This window comes from Moschus berezovskii, chromosome 15, assembly GCF_049115385.1.
Source record: "Moschus berezovskii isolate FMDL1 chromosome 15, NW_MosBer_1.0, whole genome shotgun sequence".
NCBI lineage: Eukaryota > Metazoa > Chordata > Mammalia > Artiodactyla > Moschidae > Moschus > Moschus berezovskii.
Genome location: NC_142474.1, coordinates 50,071,330 through 50,091,852, shown reverse-complemented (window position 1 = coordinate 50,091,852; position 20,523 = coordinate 50,071,330). Strand labels below are relative to the sequence as shown.

Here is a 20,523-nt window from a genome sequence, read left to right as displayed (position 1 = left end):
CAAGCTATGGGCAACACTCAAATGCAGTCCCACCCAGAAGAAACGCTTACCTCGAAGTCCTCGTCGGTGAGATAGATCTCCAGCTTCAGAGGGTCGACTCCCTCAGGGAGCGGCCTGGCTAGGAGGTCCGCCAGCGGGTAAATGGTCTTACATAGTTTGGCTAAGACATCCTCCACTAGGGTGATCTGATTTGAAACTTCTGTGTCCTGGAGAAGAAGAGGGAGCCGAAAGGGGGACCTCCATGTCTGAATACATTTCATCATGCGCTGTGAATATATCACCCGGCCCATCCCCACCCCACCCCAGCCTAGCCTGAGATGCCGTCTCACCCCTCCACAGGTTTTCATATACATCAGCAAAAAAGTTTCGGGCCTATCACATGAATGAATTATCAAGAAGATGATTACATGTGAAGCTGAGACATCAGAAGCCTGCAAATAATGGAATGTGCTTAACAAATATATAAAAGTGATTAACCTTAAAAAGAATCACCCTCCCCTCTATACCTCAGATCCCATATCCTAATCCTCAATAGAAAAAGAAGGTAAGAAAATGCATCTAGAATGTGCTGGGGCTGAATGGAGTTTTCTTTTAACCCCCTCCAGCGGTCTGCAGAGAACACAGGATGGCACTGATTGATGTCCTTCAACCTGAAGAGCTTCGAGGTGTCCTGGGTCACACATTCGTCGTGCACAGAGATATCTCACCATGCCCCTTGGCTCCCAGGCAGCCTGAGACCTCACCTGTGAAGATCGAGTCTACCAGGTTCCAAAGAGCTTAGGATCGGCAGCAGACATCAAACAGGCCCTCTCTGTGGTCAAGCTGCAGCGCACTTTTGCAGTTTGTTTAAAGTTATCCAGACCTCCTATCAAATATCCCTACATCATCTCCCCCAGGTAAGAAGCCCTGTGTCTGCACAGCAAGAAAAATCCCACTGGACAAACCTGTCTCCCACCAAATCAAAAACTTCCTTGGGGTTGCTGTTGTGAGCAGTGTTCAAAACCCGTACATTAAGAAATTCTACAGAGCTGCGGTAAGCTTCCTCTTCTCGGTGCAGCTGGAAAGGATAACATGCTAGCTAATAATGTGTTTTGGTGAATAGAGGTTATGATAAATGCCTCGTGGAGATAAAGGATGGCAGGAAAGAGGAATCGAGCCATCCTGCATCAGGACAGGCTCACACTGCCTTCACTCCCTGCATTACTTGAGCAGGTGAACTCATCACAGAGTTATTCTGTGTCTCCTTGGACCCAAGGTTGAGGTCTGAGATGGGGGGCTGTTCTGTGGTGCTTTATATGGATTTAAAGAGGCAATGGATCTTAAACAGGTAGAAGAGATGGCTGCTTTTATTTGTGTGTTGTCTTCAAAGTTATTAAGTTCACCTTTGCTTTTGTTTGGACCTGAGCATGGTGTGTAGAAAGTTACCCAGCTATTTTCATTGACTTCTCCTTAGGCTTCTCTTCTCCCTATGCTGATTCTGCGTAGACTGGTCGACACGTGAACAAGGAATCACATTTTCACATGAAAATGCAGTTGGCCTTTTCTCCCCAGGGGAAGCCACCCTAAAGCCTGAAAGGCAGGGAGCCCCTGGACGGGGAGGAGGGATACTAACCATCTCCGTGATCTCTGCAATGTCTTCTCTGTGTTCCCAGCTGGGGAACATGTTGGTGAAGGTCAGGGGTTCCAGGCCAGCATGGATGAGGTAAGACTTGGGGGGCGGCTTCTTAAGGTTTTTCCCTGTGGTCACACAGAAGGCAGATGTCACAGACCTGGTGTGGCCCTGAAGGCCCTGTCTTTCTTGGATTTTCCCTGAAATGTTTTGTTTGCATCCCTTGACTTCAGGCTTAAAATGTAGTTATGAGTAGTTGACAACCCCGCCTGGAGGATGTTTCCATAAGATGTTTAACTTCATGCATATAGGTATGCATACAGTTGCCTGGAAGTGACCTGACTTTAAGCTTCCTGACCCTAACAGAGCCCTCCCTGGATGGGAGGAAAGCCAGCCTCTCTCTGTGGTATCTGGTGGCTCCTTTTCCTCCTCCTGGGCTCACCCGTCAAATATTCCTCTGACTTCCTGACCCAGCGAAGTTCAAACCAGCTAATGACAGCAGTTTAGGAGCTGTTTTAGCTTAAATGTTTGGTGGGAAATTTAGTTATTTTATTATGAAAGAGTTTCTTGAGAGAAAATTGACTGTACATACTCAGTAATACTAATCAAAGAGGTCTTAAAAATTAAGACAAGAAATTAATTACTGGCATCTTCATTTTATATAAAAGACCACCAGTTTCAGGTGGATGGTATAATAAAAAAGCCACGAATGGACTGCACACCTTTCTTTGCAGATGTAACACTATTAATAATGACAGAAAGGTTTGCCATCGGCCTTCCAGCCCATTTGGGGGCTCTCTCTACTTCCTGACAGGGTCCCTCAGCATGATTAACCCTGAGTGCAGGAGGGTTTTAACCAGGCTAGCCATCCCACAACTCACCTGTTCATCTCAAGGGTGACAGGTTAATAATAGATGGCCTTATAGTATCAGGTTGGCCAAGAAGTTCATTTGGTTTTTCCATAAGATGTTATGTAAAAACCCGAATGAACTTTTTGATCAGTCCAATAGAAAAGAGAGATTCCCTAGTTTGTTGAAATGGGGAGGGGCAATATAAGGGGTAGTGGATTAAGAAGTATAAATCATTAGGTATAAAATCTGCTACCAGGATATATTGTATAACATGGGGAACATAGCTGATGTTTTATAATAACTATAAATGGAGTATAACCTTTAAACATCGTGAATCATTGTATCATACACCTGTAACATATAATTTTGTATATTAACTCGACTTCAATTTTAAAAAAGAGAACTGAAATCTCATTCATGTTGGCAGCTTAGAATGTATTAATTTCAAAAGTAATAAGCCTCAAGAAGTTCCAGGGGAAAAAAAGTTGGTTTCATGGCTGACTGCAGGTTTATTTCCAGGCTAGTGCCACCAACAGAAAGGGAAGCCTGGCCCAGGTCTCTAAGCAAGTCTGCAGAAAGCCATCAGGGCGTCTGGATGGAGGGTACCCACTTCTGGGGATCTCACCTCGGCAGTACTGCAGCACTGTCTCCATGGCGCTCTTCCGGTCTGAGGCCCAGCGGATGCGCGCAGAGCCCGTAATCTTGTTCTCGATGGGCCACCAGCCTTGCCAGAGGTACACCTCGTGGTGATTGTCAACAAGGAAAAGGGCTGCGAGGGCAGAGCAGACAGTCAGGGACTCTTCCCCAAGCCTAACCGGTGCCTCCCTTCCCTGCCACTCTGGTCAGTGGGAGAAGCGCCTTGGCAGGTAAACTCAGGGCCACAGGGAGGGTCCCCCTGATGACGTGGCTTTTGAGGGACAAATCAGGCAAAGCCTGAGGCAGAGCTGGCGTTGATGAGGTAGGCTCTTTCCTCCTCTCAATTCCTTGCCTCCCCCAACTCTGTAGCTGCTCTCTGGGTCCTGGCCAGGTGCCAAGAGGTGGGTGGCAGCCCTTTGTAAGACACTAGCTAATATTTCCCCAGTATGACCGTGTGTACCAGGCAGGCTTTTCAGGTGGTGATGGGGTAGCCAGGGTCCGTGAGGTTCCTGATGTCCCTCCAGGCTCTTGTAATGTGAGAGCGGAGATGCCCCAAGGCTGGGACAGCTGACCTCAGACACGACTGTCTCTGCAGCCCAGTCCCTGGTGACTGTCCCAACCACAACAAGAGCACAGAGGCTCTGTCTTGTGGTGGAGGTCATGTGGAAACAGCCCTGACCTTGGGATCCGGAGGCACAGGAGAGAGCCTTGGCCCTGCTCTGCAGCCTGGAGTTGTAGACACTGCTCTGGGGTTCACCCCAAAGATGCTCCCAAACCCTGCTCCTGCGACTCTGGCAAGGTTCCCTTGCAGCTGGGGGTTTCGGGGAAAGCTTTTGCTTTACCTGATAAAAGGGAGAGACTTGGCTATCATTGCAGTTTCCCCCACTCTTCTTTTTCTTTTGAACAGAAACATGGTGGCTGGAGCAAGGGCAGCCGTATGAGAACATGAATCAAGAAGATGGAGGGAAGGCTGAGGGAACAGCAGAGACCGATGCCTGACATAGTTGCACTCAACCTATTCTTAACTTACGAGTTTGGGTGAGTTGAGTATCCGAGGGTCAGTTGTTTATACTATAATACATAATTGACGTTATCTTCCTTTGGTTGGGGGGAGGTATGAGGATTACATGAACAATAATATGGAAAGTGTACTTAGCAGATAAAAACTGCTTACTAGATGAAAAAGTAAAAAGACTTCTTAGAAGGTGAGCCTTCTGCTGGCTCAGCACAACTCCCCCTTCTGTGGGCTGTACCTGGCTGGGGGGCGCTGTATAGGTCTTCCTGCAGGAAGGGCATAGAGTTGACCACAGAGGGGTCTCGGGCAGGATACATGAACTCTGTGGCTGAGAAGTCACCAGAGGAGCTGCTGAGGATGAACAGGCGGGGTGTGAAGTTAAAATTTCCAGGATCTTTGAAAGAAAAAGAGAACAAAAAGCTAAAGACAAATAAATTCCAGGTGGACTGGAGAATTATTGTAAGACATGAAATGATCAAAGCACGAGTGTAAAAAGAGGTACAATTCATCTGAACTTGGAGGTGGGCAAGGCCTTTTTAATAATAACTGCATAAGAAGTAATTCAAGAAGAGATTTATGCATTAACAACATAAAAATGAAAAATTACACTGCATTAGAAAGCACCCTCAACCAAACAAAATGAAAAGGCAAGTGACAAAATGGGAAACATGGAAACCTGTTCATATCCTGAGCAGTATATAAAGAAATGGAATAATAATAAAACAGTAAATATCTAAAAATGGGCTAAAGGCACAAATATTCACCCAAACAGAAGTACATGTGGCTAAGAAATACATATAGATAGGATTTAACAGTACTTCTAATTTAAAACATTAAGCTATAACAGTGTTTAGATCGTCATGTCTACCATCAGTGGGGAGAAGTAATAAACTAAAGCACGTGACTGTGCTCTGAAACATACACATTTGTAAACTGCTGGTGAGGTGGGCTACGATCAAGGGGTAAGAATGGAATTGCGTGCCAGTGTTCTGGAGACACTTGCGGAGGTTACTGTAAGACTTTATAACTTCACCACAGTTGCTCCAGGTATAAGAATTTACCTTAACTAGAAACAAATGCCAGAGAAGGCAATGGCACCCCACTCCAGTACTCTTGCCTGGAAAATCCCATGGACGGAGAAGCCTGGTAGGCTGCAGTCCATGGGGTTGCAAAGAGTCGGACACAACTGAAGTGACTTAGCAGCAGCAGCAGAAACAAATGCAGGTAATTATTTTGAAAACTATTCACAACTTTATCGTTGTTAGAGAAAAACTTCAAACAACTCAGTTCTCCAGCTATTAAGTAGAGAGTGGTGTGTATACTCACAAAATACCTGCAGCCATAAGTCTGTAAATATTAACATAGGCTTTGGGAAATGGTTCATCATAAATGAAGGGAAAAAGGCTACAAAAGACTGTATAATGGGTGCTATCCACATTTAAATACATATATCTATCACATAAAAATATGTTAATTCTGGTTCACACCTATGAAAGACATGATTATTAAGGATCTTTCATTGTGTTTTTCAGACATTTCCCACTGTCAGTATGCAGTACAGATGACCCTTAAACAACACAGGTTTGAACTTCACTGGTCCACTTACACGTGGAGACTTTTCAATAGATACATTGGAAAAATCTTTTGGAGATTTGTGACAACTGCCTAGAAATATTAAAAAAGTAATAAAATTTAGGTATGAAATGAATGCATCAGATCTAGGTAGACACCTACCTTTACATAGGCATAAGGTGAGTGATATTTAATATAAGATTAATAATGTGTTAGTTTTCTTACTGTTCTGTAACTTTGTTTTCAAAGAATTAACATGCAGTCTGCCTTTCTCTTGTAACTGGAGAAGTTGTGTATCAGTTATCACTAGGGGTAAGTGATTTTTATAAAAACGTAACAGTGCTTTCAGTAGTTTATTATGACTGAAACTCTGCATGCCATAAAAATGTTACAACCATTCATTAGTGTATCAGCTGGGCTACTGAGAAGCAACTGTATCAGTGACACTAGGCAATATAATCATATTGTTGCTTTTTTGTTATCAGTGCATGAATCATTATATTGGCTTGGCCAAAGAGTTCATTCAAGATTTTCATAACATATGGAGAAACCTAAACAAACTTTTTGTCCAACCTAATATCTATGTTGCTGCTGCTGCTGCTGTCACTTCAGTCGTGTCCGACTCTGTGTGACCCCATAGACTGCAGCCCACCAAGCTCCCCCGTCCCTGGGATTCTCCAGGGAAGAACATTGGAGTGGGTTGCCATTTCCTTCTCTAATGCATGAAAGTGAAAAGTGAAAGTGAAGTCGCTCAGTTGTGTCCGACTCTTAGCGACCCCATGGACTGCAGCCTACCAGGCTCCTCCGTCCATGGAATTTTCCAGGCAAGAGTACTGGAGTCGGGTGTCATTGCCTTCTCTGCCAATATCTATAAATAAATACAAATTTCACAATATCTTTTAATTTTTGATGTCTAGTATTAGTAATACATAGAACATCTACAGTATTTTGTATCCACTGGGAGATCAATCCTGGGTGTTCATTGGAAGGACTGATGCTAAAGCTGAAACTCCAATACTTTGGCCACCTCATGTGACGAGTTGACTCACTGGAAAAGACTCTGATGCTGGGAGGGATTGAGGGTGGGAGGAGAAGGGGACGACAGAGAATGAGATGGCTGGATGGCATCACCGACTCGATGGACATGAGTTTGAGTGAACTCCAGGAGTTGGTGATGGACAGGGAGGCCTGGTGTGCTGTGATTCATGGGGTCGCAAAGAGTCGGACACGACTGAGCAACTGAACTGAACTGAAGACAATATTGATGTAGGTACTGACAAATGATTCATCTCATAAACAGATGATGGAAATTTATAGTATCCTATAGTAAATGTAATTTCCATCCCTTATAATTTTCATTACATTCACTTTTTTGTAAGAATTATGTAATATATACAAGCTACAAACTAGGTGTTAACTCTTTGTTCTTGGTAAGGCTTTCAGTCAACAGTTGGCTATGAGTAGGTGACAAGTTATATGTAGGGACTTCCATGGTGGTCCAGTAGTTAAGACTCTGCCTTGCAATGCAGGGGACACAGATTCAATCCCTGATTGGGGAACCAAGATCCCACATGCCACGGGGCAGCAAAGCCCTGACATAGCCAAATAGCAAGTTATATATGGATTTTCAACTGTGTGTGTTGGGGTGTGGAGCTTAGCCCCTAACCTCTGTGTTGTTCAAGGATCAACTATATTTTAAGTACTTCTAGAACAGTTTGTAAAACCTGAGAGGTAGTACAGTGTGGTCACAAGGACATCCCACTGTTGTCCAACCTGGGCTGAGATGGTTAACCTCCCAGGCCTCAGCTTCCCTGCAGGTGAACCAGGGCAGCTTTGTGGTTGGGCTGTGAGCATGGAGTGAGGAAACATGTAGCAGGTGGTTAGCCAGGGCCGAGCTCAGCCTAAGGAGAAGGCAATGGCAACCCACTCCAGTGTTCTTGCCTGGAGAATCCCAGGGACGGCGGAGCCTGGTGGGCTGCCGTCTGTGGGGTCGCACAGAGTTGGACACGACTGAAGCAACTTAGCAGCAGCAGCTCAGCCTAAACTGCTTAGTAATTGTTCTCTTTTCTTACGTTATGTATGTCAACCTGTATTTTGTGTATTCAAAGACAAGACCGAACCCACTCTCATTTAAACCCCACTGTTTCCCAGGACAACTTCCCAGGTGGCTCAGTGATAAAGAACCCGCCTGCCAGTGCAGGAACCGTGGGTTTGATCTCTGGGTTGGGAAGATCCCCTGGAGGAGGAAACAGCAACCCACTCTTACCTGGAAAACCCCCACTGACAGAGGGTTGCAGTCAGATGCAACTTGGTGACTAAACCACCACTACTTCTCTGCACCCTGGGCACTGGCTAAACCAAAAGCACCTCATCCCAGAGGCTCATGCTATACCCATCTGGTTTCCTGGAATGCTCCTCCCTCCTTCCCTTCTCTGCAAGTCACAGCTACACATCCAAGGCTCTGGGAAGTGCCCTGTCCTCTTTGGAGCCCTGTGCAACACTTCCTGGCAGAAGCATTCTTTATGAACAACTCTACCCTGACACACACAGTATCCACTTGGCATCATAACTAGTGATAAATGTTACTTAGTCTTCTCATTGGGTTGTTGGCCCGAGAAGAGCCGGTGTTGGGATAACTCCTCGTGTGTTGTATGGAGCGTGTGTGCATAACTGCAGAAGCTGGTGCTCAGAGGTGCTGGATGTGGGCTTACCTTGAAGCATGCAGTCGTAGGCTTTCCGGTCTCTCCTCCCCAGAGCATCCCAGAACCCCAGGGGCTCCGAGCCTTCATCACACTCATGAATTGTCACTTTGCTGCTACTGTGCAGCCCGGCCTCCAGGGGACACCTGCATGCAGAGAGTCCAGTAGTTTCTATCAGGCCCGGAACTGTGGGCAGGACAAAATTATTCCAGACTACAGCTACAGATTGGTTCGGCATCTTTCCTGCTTTTCCAGTTAAAACGGTCCTTATAATGAATGACAGCCCGCTCTGTAGTATATGAGTGGGTTCTCACCTGGGGCTGTCTAGTACGCTGTCTCTGGGTTGTGGGTACCTGTGGGTGCCTGCCTGGAAGAGGAAGGGAACCCAGCATCCATTGTGCCTGCCCTGGGGACTCTGGTAATGCACTTGGGCAGCTGTCTCCCAGACCCTTGTCCCCGAAGGAGGGGGCGCCTTACAGTCTGACACAGTGGGTGGTGTCCCAGCTCTCTTTAGCTGAGTGTTTGCAAACCTTTCACACCTCTGACAAAACCAGCTCTGATCCCCTAAATGATGTTTGAAATTTGTTCTATTAGGACCCAGGCTGATGATTTGAGAGCCGAATCATACCTCTGAAAGGGTCTTCTACAGAAGCAGGTAAATCCTCAGGAAGTGGGGACAACCCTCAAAGGGGAGGTTTGGGCTGAACGTGTGTGTCACATGAACTTGGACCTTCAGGGCCCCTGACCTCGTGGGGACCTCCCCATGCTGAGTCACGCTGGACATACGGGGGTGTCCATGGGGCCCTTGGGATCCTCAGCCTGCACCCTGGAGGCCCTCTCTCAGGGAGAGGTGCTCACAGACACAGCACTCACTGGTCCTTGATCTTATTGGCCGCAGTCCGTCCGACCTCCTTCGTGTGGGCCTGGGCTTTGCATCCGTGCCACAGGTAGATGAGGGCTTTGTGGACGTTGAGGACGACCATGGACGTCCTAGACCTGAGGCTGCTGCAGTGACAGGCCACTTCCAGCAAGTTCCCCTCCACGGGCACCTCGCCGCGCACACAATACAGCCGCCACTCGCCTGCAGGGGGCGCCAGTGGCACAGTTAGGAGGCGACTGAGCAGGGAGGGGACCCTGCCAGGCAGCCCAAGCCCCACTCCTTCCAGTGTCTGGAGGGGCAGGTGCAGGAGAGGCAGGATTCTAACTGAGGCCCAGAAAACAAACCTTTGTGGACTTACAGGTTGCCAAAAGTTCACGATGCAGAAAAACCAGTTTCACAAAATTTATAAAGACCTAGGTAAGTCGTAACAGGCATATTTTAAGAAGCTTGAAAGCTGTGATGATTTTTTTTTAAGATGTTGCTCAACAGAAATCTCATAATTTAAAAGATAAAATCACTGATATTTTTCCCCTCCAGGATCCAGTTTAAGGTCATCTTGTGGCCTTCTGCATGCAAAGCTGAATTCTGAAGGCAACTTCACGGAAGGAGGGGGAGGGTTGTGGGCACCCCATAAAGCTGATTTATAAGGCAAACATAAATTTGCCTTCAGCTACATGAAGACAGACTTACTCCAAACCCCAACCCCTGTAAAAATACCTTCCCTGGAGGAAAAACAAAAACGAATTCCAAGGGTAAAAGTGACTCACTTTGTGTGTTTTCTTCTTCCTCCTCCCGTCTCCCGGAGTGGACCACCATCCCCCCCTGGAAACACTGCAGGAAACAGGGGGGCTCCTTGCCCTGCAGGACTTGGACCTTCCGATTGAAACACATGATAGAGTAATAAGTCACGTGTCCCGGTTCTGCAGTCATAAAAATAACACATGCCTGTGTAGAAAATCTGAAAAATATTGAGAAGGACAAATAAAAGCCAGTGATAATACCATGATTTATAGAGAACACTATTGCAGTTCTAGAGTACAGGTTTCCTATGATACAAAGTATTTTTCAGGTGTATATTTTTCCAAGTAGGACTGCTGTTTTATATTGCTTTTATACCCTGATTTTCTTCAGCTAGTGTTTTTCTATTATCACATGTCCTTTAAAGCATGAATTCTGATATTCTGTGGTAGGGACATAATGTGATTAAACATGTTTCTAATAAAACTTCTCAGCAGTGAGAATGACCAGTCACTGACTCAGTGTTTCTGGGGAAAAGAACTATCTCTTTTGCAGCCTCTGGTCCCCTCAGAGGGCCTGCCACCCACAGCACCTCAGTCAGTGCATCTGTGAACCCATCAGCGTGAGATGCAACATAGTAAGAGTAACCGAGGGTTGAGTCAGCTGACTTTCACTTTGCCAAAGACATTTTCCCTTCAACAGGAAACTGCTGAACAGAGCCTGGCAGCTGGGCAGCACTGAAAGGTAGGAAGTGTTTCTCACTCTAAGTTGTCAACCTCAGGACCTACTGTGCATCATTAAGGGCCATTTTGTGCAAGTGTTTTCTGTTTCTGCAGTGATTTTTCACCCATTGGATTGATATAAAATGAAATGCTCCAATTGGATTAAGACTCAAAACTCTAAGGATGATTTTGAAGGTATGATAAAATGTTTGTTTATGGCCTCTACCCACCTCCCCAAGAAACGCAGTTGAAATGATCCACTATGAGGAATAAATTAGGTTTCAGTGACGAACAGCTGTTATGTGGAAAATACAGTCCACAGTAAAAAATAAGCACTAAATACTTTTAGAGAAGAGGATTGCTTGTTAGGAACCTGGAAGGCTGAGTGCTTGTGGATCTGTTTCTGGAGAAAATACCTCTGCTGTCTTTACTGATGTTTTTCTTGACTGGTCATCCAAGACAGTAAAAGGATGCTAAGATCTTCAAAACGCCAGAATCAACTCTTAATTACTCATAATAAAGGAAGGGACCAGAGGTTAGATAATCCAAACATTAAAAAGGAATGCTTTCAAAACCTTGACTTTGGGCAGTGGTACCTGCCAGGCATCACACAGGCTCTGGGGTTATGGGGTGGATAAGACCAGGATAGACACAGTTTCTTTCATGCTTATAGAGGAAGTCAGAGAATAAGTAAACAGTGACCGTCCTTTTATGTCAGGGTAAGTGCTGTGAAAAATAAAGCAAAGGGACAGAGAAAGTGGAGAAAGCACACGGAGGTGACATCCAGACAGAAACCCAAATCATGTAAGGTTACCAGGGAAGTGCCAGGAAATCAGTGCAAAAGCCCAGCAGTGGGCAGAAAGAGGGAGGAACCATAAAAAGGTGGGAGTGGCCGGAACAGGTGTACAAGACGAGGGAGGTTTGAAGGATAGAGGACACCAGGAGACCCTTAGATGGTGGTCCGGGTGTGACGGAGAATAGAGAGGGCAGGGCATGATCTGATGGGCCCTGGAAAAATCACCCAGGCTGCCATGGGGCGTGCAGGTCATGGGAAGATTCAGTCTTTACATCCGTCTCTGGTATTTCCTGAGGATGGATTTGTGTAAGTGGAATAACTGATCAAAGTGTGTGAGCACTTTACGGTTCTGAAGCCAGAGCTGCCTTTCAGGCGGCTGTTTCAGTCTCAGCAGAGACAGGCATGGGCGCCTAGCCTCCTGAATCCTCACCAGCCCTGGATGCATTCTTTTAAAACACTTCTGCCATTTTAGGAGGAGAAAGTGGCATCTTTGTCCTATTTACAATTCCTTGATGATCAGTTAAGTGAAAACTTAGAAAACGCTTATGGACTCTTTAAACTTAATTTTGTGGATTTATTATTTGCAGATATACTTTAAGGCCATATTATAAGAGGTTTGCCTTCCTGGCCAGGGAGGTGATGAAAGAGGAGACAGAGCCTGAAACAGAAGCTGGATCAAGACTAAGGAGGCTTTGGACAACGCTCTCCTTTGTTCATTAGAATCAGCTCCTTAGGGAAACAAGCCAGGCGCCCTCCTTTCCCTTGTTTGCGGCTCATCCACCTCCAGGACTTACCTGGGCCCCTCTTTCCTCGTCCAGCTCCACTGTCATCAGAGCTGACGTGCCCTTCTCACTCACGGTCGACTGGCGGCCTTGCCAGAAGAAGTAGACACACTTCTCTTTGCCGGCCACCCTGACCGAGTGCTCCCCCTTCTGCCGGCTTCCCACTGCAAACACAAAGAACAGCAGAGCGTGGGGTGAGCAGAGGACAAACCACAAGAAGAGCCAGTGTGCAGCTCAGGCCTCCAGACTCTGAGGACAAACAGTAGAGGCACAACCCTGGGGTGCAGGGCTGGGGATAAATCATTTACAAAGGAGGGAACGTCAATCTTGGTTGGCCATTGGAAGAGAGAGAAACCACCTTTCTTCCAGCTAATGGACCCCAAGCCTCCAAACTGGAGGAAAATGATCTCCAGGCCTGATACCCCAAGATTAACACCTATCATCTGGGCGAGATGGTAGGCCATCCAGGTGTGTGTAACAGAAAAGTGTGGACGCCAGAGCAGGCCTGGAGTGCCTGATGACACAAGCGCAATTTCTGTGTTTCACCAACCTTTGGCAGACGATCGCTGGTGGAGAAAAGATACTGCAAACAACGGTTGGGCCAGCTTTAAGCATAAAGGAAAAAATGTCATCTGCTAAGACTGGAATCAAGATTGCTGGGAGAAATATCAATAACCTCAGATATGCAGATGACACCACCCTTATGGCAGAAAGTGAAGAGGAACTCAAAAGCCTCTTGAGGAAAGTGAAAGAGGAGAGTGAAAAGGTTGGCTTGAAGCTCAACATTCAGAAAACGAAGATCATGGCATCTGATCCCATCACTTCATGGGAAATAGACGGGGAAACAGTGGAAACAGTGTTTTTTTGGGCTCCAAAATCACTGCAGATGCTGATTGCAGCCATGAAATTAAAAGATGCTTACTCCTTGGAAGGAAAGTTATAACCTAGATAGCATATTAAAAAGCAGAGACATTACTTTCCCAACCAAGGTCCGTCTAGCCAAGGCTATGGTTTTTTCCATGGTCGTGTATGGATGTGAGAGTTGGACTGTGAAGAAAGCTGATCGCCAAAGAATTGATGCTTTTGAACTGTGGTGCTGGAGAAGACTCTTGAGAGTCCCTTGGACTGCATGGAGATCCAACCAGTCCATTCTAAAGGAGATCGATCCTGGGTGTTCATTGGAAGGACTGATGCTAAAGCTGAAACTCCAATACTTTAGCCACCTCATGTGACGAGTTGACTCACTGGAAGAGTCTGATGCTAGGAGGGATTGGGGGTGGGAGGAGACGGGGACGACAGAGAGTGAGATGGCTGGATGGCATCACCGACTCAATGGACATGAGTATGAGTGAACTCCGGAGTTGGTGATGGACAGGGAGGCCTGGCGTGCTGTGATTCATGGGGTCGCGGAGAGTCAGACATGACTGAGCGACTGAACTGAATTGAAGACTGTTTAGTAAAAAAAAACACTTTGAAGTCTCCAAGTTATGTCAGAAATGGGAGAGACAAATTGCGGACCTATCACTTTCACAAAATAACCCGGGATTTAAGTGATGACTGCCACCAGGGCTGCAGTCAGGATGAAGGACTGGTTAGTCTCACTGCTGGGACCTCGCAGGCACTGGGGAGACTGCAGCAGCGCACGGAACGCAGACCCCACTGAGGGACAGTCACGGAAAGTGGTCTGGATGAGTGGTCACTTCAGACAGTAGTTCAGACCCCAAACCGTTACCTTTAGGAAGAGATCTGTCTCCAGACTCCCTCATTTGTTTGTTCAGTAAATAACAACGGAGGAGGAGGGCATAAGAGACGCCTGAATGACTGTGACCAAGAGGCAGAGCGTTCTAGGCCGAGTGACGTCAGGAGACCAAGATCTCCACTAGTGCCCAGGTGGTCCCGGGTGGGATCAAGCCAGGGGAGGATGCAGGTGCCTGTGGTACCCATATGTGTTAAAAATCAAGAAGAATAAACATGCACACCAAAGGGGAAAGAGGGGTGGGTGGGATGGGTTGGGATTGACGTTTATTCTGTGATGTGTATAAAATAGGTAATTGCTGAGAACCTGCTGTATAGCACAGGGAACTCTACACAGTGCTCTGTGGTGACCTCTATGGGAAGGAAATTTTCAAAAGATGGGATATACATATATATATATATATACACACACACACACAGGTAATTCACCTTGCTGCACAGCAGAAACTAACAACATTGTAAAGCAACTATAAAATGCCAATAGAAAAATTTAAAAATATAAAAATACCAAAAATAATAATTGGACTCTCTGGTTCTATATGATCTCAGTTTTTCTCAACCCCAATCTCATTGACAAAATCACAGTTGTCTTAAGGTTTGGAGGGAAGAAGAAAGCTCAATTATTTCAAGTTTCTAAGTGGTCAGGGGCCATATTTATGTGATTTCTTTTGGTCTTTTTATCAAAGTACTTGAACAGCTTTCATAAATGATTATGATAATTCTTAAAGGATTCTGACCAAGCTCAGGCCTTAGCACCTTCTACTATGAACCTGACACCAAGCAAATAGAAACCACCCCATGAATAGATGTTACGCATCCACAATTAATTTGGAAGCCACTCGTTGAACATTTCGCGAATTTAGGTAGGAACAGAAGCAATCCCACACTCTTCAAAGCAGTGAAATTTAGTCACATCAGTTAGACTACTACTAGGGAGAGATATGCTTAAAAGATACCACAGCAGTTCACATGTCTTGGAATTTGTTACCAGTCTGTTAAATATATGTTCATACTTAAATAATCAGTGTTGTGCACCCTAACATTCTGAAATGGGCTTGCCTACATATACCTAAAATAGGACTATATTCCCTTAAAAATATTCCATAAAAGTTTTCACAAATTTTCCTTGCGATTTTCTTCAGCATACCCCGAATTCAATCCTGTGTACAACTTACTTTTTGATGCATGTATTGATTTCTTAGTTTTAGCAAAGGTTAAGCTATATTAGTTAAGCTCTATATTAAGAGCTTCTGGACTGTCATCTTTGCAGCCTTGACCTGAGGCTGAATGTAACGTGTCGCTGCATGCTGCCATCCACCTACTTCCAAGAGGAAGGTCATTATCAGGAGTTGCATTTAGAATCAACAAAAAACAGGTGGTAGCTGTTCAGTCACGTGAACTGCTCAGCACGTGGTCTTGCAGCCAGCCTCCTACAATAGGAACTTGACTCCTGCATGGGCCCCCAGTGGGGCCTGACCCAGCATCACTGGGTACCCCAAGCTGCCTGTTCCCTGACCCCGTGGGGACCTGAGCCACATCCTGTAGCACCTGAGGTGGCCTCTGGGGCAGGACACTGACCACTCGGGCTTCTGGTCTCCCTTGTCACAGTTCACATCCCAAGGAGCAGACTGCCCAGAGTCAGCCAAGGGGGCGACAGTGCTGTGTCACCAGGAGCTGCTTTCTGCTGGGCCTGCCCAGAAGGGCACCTTGAATTCAATCCCCTTTGCAGGTGCAGCCCCTGTGGGTCTGAGTGATGTGGGGACTGGACCAGCTGTCACCAAGTGGCCAGGGCTTCTGTGATGACCACAGAGCAGCCGCAAATGCTATTAAGCTGTGCTTTTCTGCTCCCAGAGGGTTGGCCTGGAATCTGAATGCTGCCTGGCCTCCCTTAATCCTCCGCAGCTGGGCTTCATCAAAGCTGTCACTTTTCCATAAAGGTGCCTGCCGCAGGGTCTGGCTGTGACATGTACCTTGTGTTCACTGGGGAGAAACACAAAGTCTTTGCCCAGGTCACATCAGCATTTCTTAGGGGCCTCTCAGAAATCTGAGATCTGTTTTTTAAATTCATTTTCATATAGTCAGTCATCCATTCACTGACCATTATTTTTTAAGAAAAGGAGACAAGTAAATTTCAGATGGTAGCTCCCCCGTCTGATTTTGTAAAATAGCAAGCCCCTTCCCTTCCTCTACTTTTAAGGCTGAGGATGGCGGGTGCTCTTGAAAGCTGCTTCTTATTGGTCCCACGACCACAACATTGAAGGTTAGCAGGTCTTTTCCCACTAAATTCCTGCTGATTGTCTCAACTGCCAGGCAGCACAGATGAGCATTCAGTGTCCAACTTGGCAGTTCACCCCAGAGTTTAAACCCACAACAGAGACCTTGTGGGAACTGCTATCACTGGGGAGGACCCATGGTATCTCATCTTCCAGTTCAATGCAGAAGCTATGCTGAGAAGGTCAGCAATGATGAGCTCTGCACCTCTACGTGCTAAACATCCCACATAACCGATCCTAGGACCCTGCAAGCGGGGTATTATAATCTCCATTTGCCAGGTGAGTAAACTGAGGCTCAGACAGGTTATGTAAATTTCCCCAACTTGCACAGCTAGTGGCTCCTGAGAAGATTCAGACCCAGGCTGTAGGGTCCCTGAGTCTAGGGCCTTTCCTCCAAGCTGGGAGGCCTTCTTGGGGAGAAAAGGGGTCTTGAGTGTTCAGTCCTATGTCCTGTGACTGTCTAGTCACACAGTCCCTAAAAAAGTGTCTTAGTCCTTAAATGTAAGACCTGATACCATAAAACTCCTAGGAGAGAACATAGGCAAAACATCCTATGACAGAAATTAAACCAGTGTTTTCTTACGTCAGTCTCCCGAGGCAATAGAAATCAAAGCAAAAGTAAATGGGACCTAATCAAACTTACAAGCTTTTGCACAGCAAAGGAAACAAGGAACAAAAGGAAAAGACAACCTATCGGATGGGAGAAAATACTGACAAATGATGTAATTGACAAGGGCTTAATCTCTAAACTATACAAATAGCTCATACAACTCAACAACAGAAAACAACCCAATTGAAAAATGAGCAGATCTAAATAGATGTTTTTCCAAAGAAGACATAAAGATGGCTAGTAGGCAGTTGAAAAGATGCTCAACATCATTAATTATTAGAGAAATGCAAATCAAAACCACAATGAAGTATCACCTCTTACCATTCAGAATGACCATCATTTAAAAATCTACAAATAAATGCGGGAGAGGGTGTGGAAAAAAGGGAACCCCCTCCTACACTGTTGGTGAGAATGTAAATTGGTGCAACCACTGTGGATAACTATGGAGGTTCCTCAGAAAACTAAAATAAGAATTACCATATGATCCAGCAATTCCATTCCTGGGCATATATCCAGAAAAAAACTGTTAATATAATTGAAAAAGATCCATGCATCCCTATGTTCATAGAAGCACAATTTACAATAGCCAAGACATGAAAGCTACCTAAATGTCTATGGACAAATGAATAGGTGAAGAAGTGGCGTAAACACACACACACACACTGAAATAGTCCTCAGCCATAAAAAAGAATGAGATAATGCCATCTGAGCAACACAGATGGACAGATTATCATACTAAGTAAGAAAAAGACAAATCTAAACTACAACACAAATAACCTTGTCTGCAAAACAGAAACAAGGTTCATAAAGAACAGACTGGTGGTTGCCAAAGTGGGAGGGGATGTAGGGGAGGGGTGGACTGGGAGTTTGAGATTAGCAGAGACAAACTAGCAATACAGGAAGGATACACAACAAGGTTCTACCGTACAGCACAGGGAACTGTATTTAATATCCTGTGATAAACCATATGGGAAAGAATATGAAAAAGAATATATGTGCGTGTGTGTGTATATATATATTTGACTCATTCTGCTGTACAGCAGAAACTAATACAACACTATCAACTCTACTTCAATAACATAAATTTTAAAAGTGTCCTCTTTATAGAGCAGGTGCTCAGGAAATGCCACCTGTTGATTAATAGATATATAGTGGATAAAGCAGGTAAGAAACCAAATGGTTCTAAGTCAGTGTTTGAAAGCCAACAATGGCCTCCGCCTTGTGCCCGGCGGGGCAGCCACACCCGGATGGTGAGGGGGCCAGGAGAAGGTGACTAAACTCCCTTGGCAAGTGAAACTCACAATCACCAAGTTGTGACATAAGCTGTCTCTAAATGTGTAGGAATGAGGGACAATGGATCACCTGACCTGTGGCTTCTTCCTGGCAAGAACAAGGGATTATTTCTCCCCAATCCACCACTCTCTGCCCTCACTGCCCCCAGTGCAAAGCACACCATGGAGTGTTTTGTTCTTTTGCCACGTGAAGGGCACAGCACTGTGGGGTCTGTGGGGAGGTAGGACCATGTATTTACTCTGCCAGATCCATACAGCACTGTCAGGAGTCTCAGCCTTAGGGGAAATACTTCTTTCAGTCTGAATAAACCCTTCTGTGCCTGGATTGACTGTGACGACACCATTCAGTTTCAGTCTGTACCATCAGCTGTATGTTCCTTCCATTTCAGCAGCATCCAGTCACGGGGTAGATACTAATGTCATGTGGGGGCAAATCATTGCTTTTCTAGAAGACCTTTGGGGATGGGGCATGGGAGGGGGCGTGGGTAGCCGCGAAACCTCACTATGCCAGGCGACTAGAGGGAAGCACCAGGGATGCTAGCCATGCTGGGGTGTTAGGAATCTATTCCCAAGGTTCTCATAAGGAATGACCAGACTGGCCCCTGCACCGGCAGCTGGGGGCAGACACGCACGCACTCTGGATCTGGTGGGCACAATGCCCACGGTGGGGCTAGGAGGACACAGAAGTGCTCGCTGACCTGCGGTGCTCACGATGAACTTCCACTTGACCACGTAGGCGTCGCCCTCGTGGAACTGCCCGATGCTCTGCTTGGGGAGCCTGCTGTAGTCGAACTCCAGGATATGCCAGACGTCCACCGAGATGCTGGCGATCTCGAACTGCCTCCGGTCATCCCCTTCCACCAGCCCGTAGCCTCGGCCCACGTTGACCCCGTCCAGCACGGTGCCGGCCGTCGTCTGGGGCAGCGGCACCATCCGCCTCACGTCGTAAGGCCTGACCTCTGCTCGGGCATCATCCTAGGAGGGAACGCAGACATACTGGCTCAGCTGCCTCTGCATCCACAGCTACAGCATCACTGCTTCCCTGGTGATGGGACAGGCTCAGAGGATGGCGTTCAGGCTGTCCAGTGCATTTCAGGAAAGGCTGCATTTAGGGGAGACACAGCCACATCTGTGAATGCGACACCTGGAGGTGGAAACACGGCTATTTTCACCTCCTGGAGTCAGAATGTAACTGGAAACTGGTTTGCTGTTCTACTAGCAAACCCCAGGAGGGCTGTTAGCATCCAAGCCCCTTTGGCATGGACTCAAACTGAGCTCTGAGGTTTGGAGCTTCCATCCTGATGATCAAGGTTTGGAGCTTTATCATCCTGAATACCTTATGCTGCGCAAGTTCGCTGGCGTTCTTCTCATTAGGTCTCTTCAATTCTGTCCAATCAAGAAATTTCTCTTTGAACAAGATCGTCTCATTGTGTTCTGTAAGTCTGCCAAATATTGCCCAGTCAGGCCGCCCCTGTCCTTTTCTGCAGGGTGGGGGTGGGGTGGGAGGAGTGGATGGGAAAAGAACCAAGATTAAATAAGTCACAATGAAATTAAGAAGTCCAAACCCAGCACACGTGGCTAGTGAGAAAACCAAATACGTAAATAGTATACAGAATGGATGGTTTGTTTTCACTGATGTGACCCGATAAATGACACTTTCTTATTTTAGCCTGAAGCCTTGCATGGATTTGTTTCCTTGGAGGTGATGTGCCTGAATGTGACACGATCCACCTAAGGACTGGACTTGCCTTGCATTCTAGCAAATCCTCATGTTGCGGTCCCCGAGGGCAACAGGCTAGTCTGGGAGTTCAGCAAAGGCAGGAGTCACAGGCGTGTCTCCCTTGCCTGCTTTATTCTGCCCATGGTCATCCAAAGGGCCTCAGCATGTTTCCTTCAACTTCATGAATAGATGGAGGGATCTGTGTTCACCCTGAGTTCTCTTTATAAGTCACGTCACAATGGAGATTGCCAGCCTCCAGGAACAAATTCTCCACTGTTCCCTAAAGAACATACCCTCATAGATCATAGAGTGAATTTGTGCACATTTATGTCTAGGTCACTGGATGGGAAGCAGGTGAGCAGAACACAATAAAAAGAGAAAGGAAGCCGCCCAGCCCAGTCAGGAGGTCCGTACTGTCTCGGGATCTCAGACTCTGGCACTGAGCTTGAAACACAGCTAACTTAGAAATAGGGAGAGCTGAGAAAAGACGTGCAGAAGAGGGTGAGCCCTAAGGATAAGGTGAAGGTGTTTTTCATCCTTCCTAATCAGCCTTGGCTTGTGAATTGGGTCCCT

The 20,523-nt window shown here is 46.3% G+C and overlaps 1 protein-coding gene across 11 annotated transcripts in view; it reads right to left on the bottom strand.

The window, feature by feature from the left end:
• The window catches only part of SVIL (supervillin), a 278,811-nt gene that overhangs the window by 10,881 nt on the left and 247,407 nt on the right, over nt 1–20,523 (bottom strand). For all 11 annotated transcript variants that reach the window (XM_055429928.2, XM_055429919.2, XM_055429937.2 and 8 more), the window contains 10 exons: nt 19,567–19,711; nt 18,929–19,205; nt 12,313–12,464; nt 10,030–10,135; nt 9,256–9,463; nt 8,395–8,528; nt 4,350–4,505; nt 3,086–3,229; nt 1,613–1,737; nt 51–206 (listed from right to left, as the gene is read on the bottom strand). In XM_055429928.2, the coding sequence (XP_055285903.2) occupies nt 51–206; nt 1,613–1,737; nt 3,086–3,229; nt 4,350–4,505; nt 8,395–8,528; nt 9,256–9,463; nt 10,030–10,135; nt 12,313–12,464; nt 18,929–19,205; nt 19,567–19,711 (1,603 nt within the window). The remainder of the gene's footprint in view (nt 1–50; nt 207–1,612; nt 1,738–3,085; nt 3,230–4,349; nt 4,506–8,394; nt 8,529–9,255; nt 9,464–10,029; nt 10,136–12,312; nt 12,465–18,928; nt 19,206–19,566; nt 19,712–20,523) is intronic.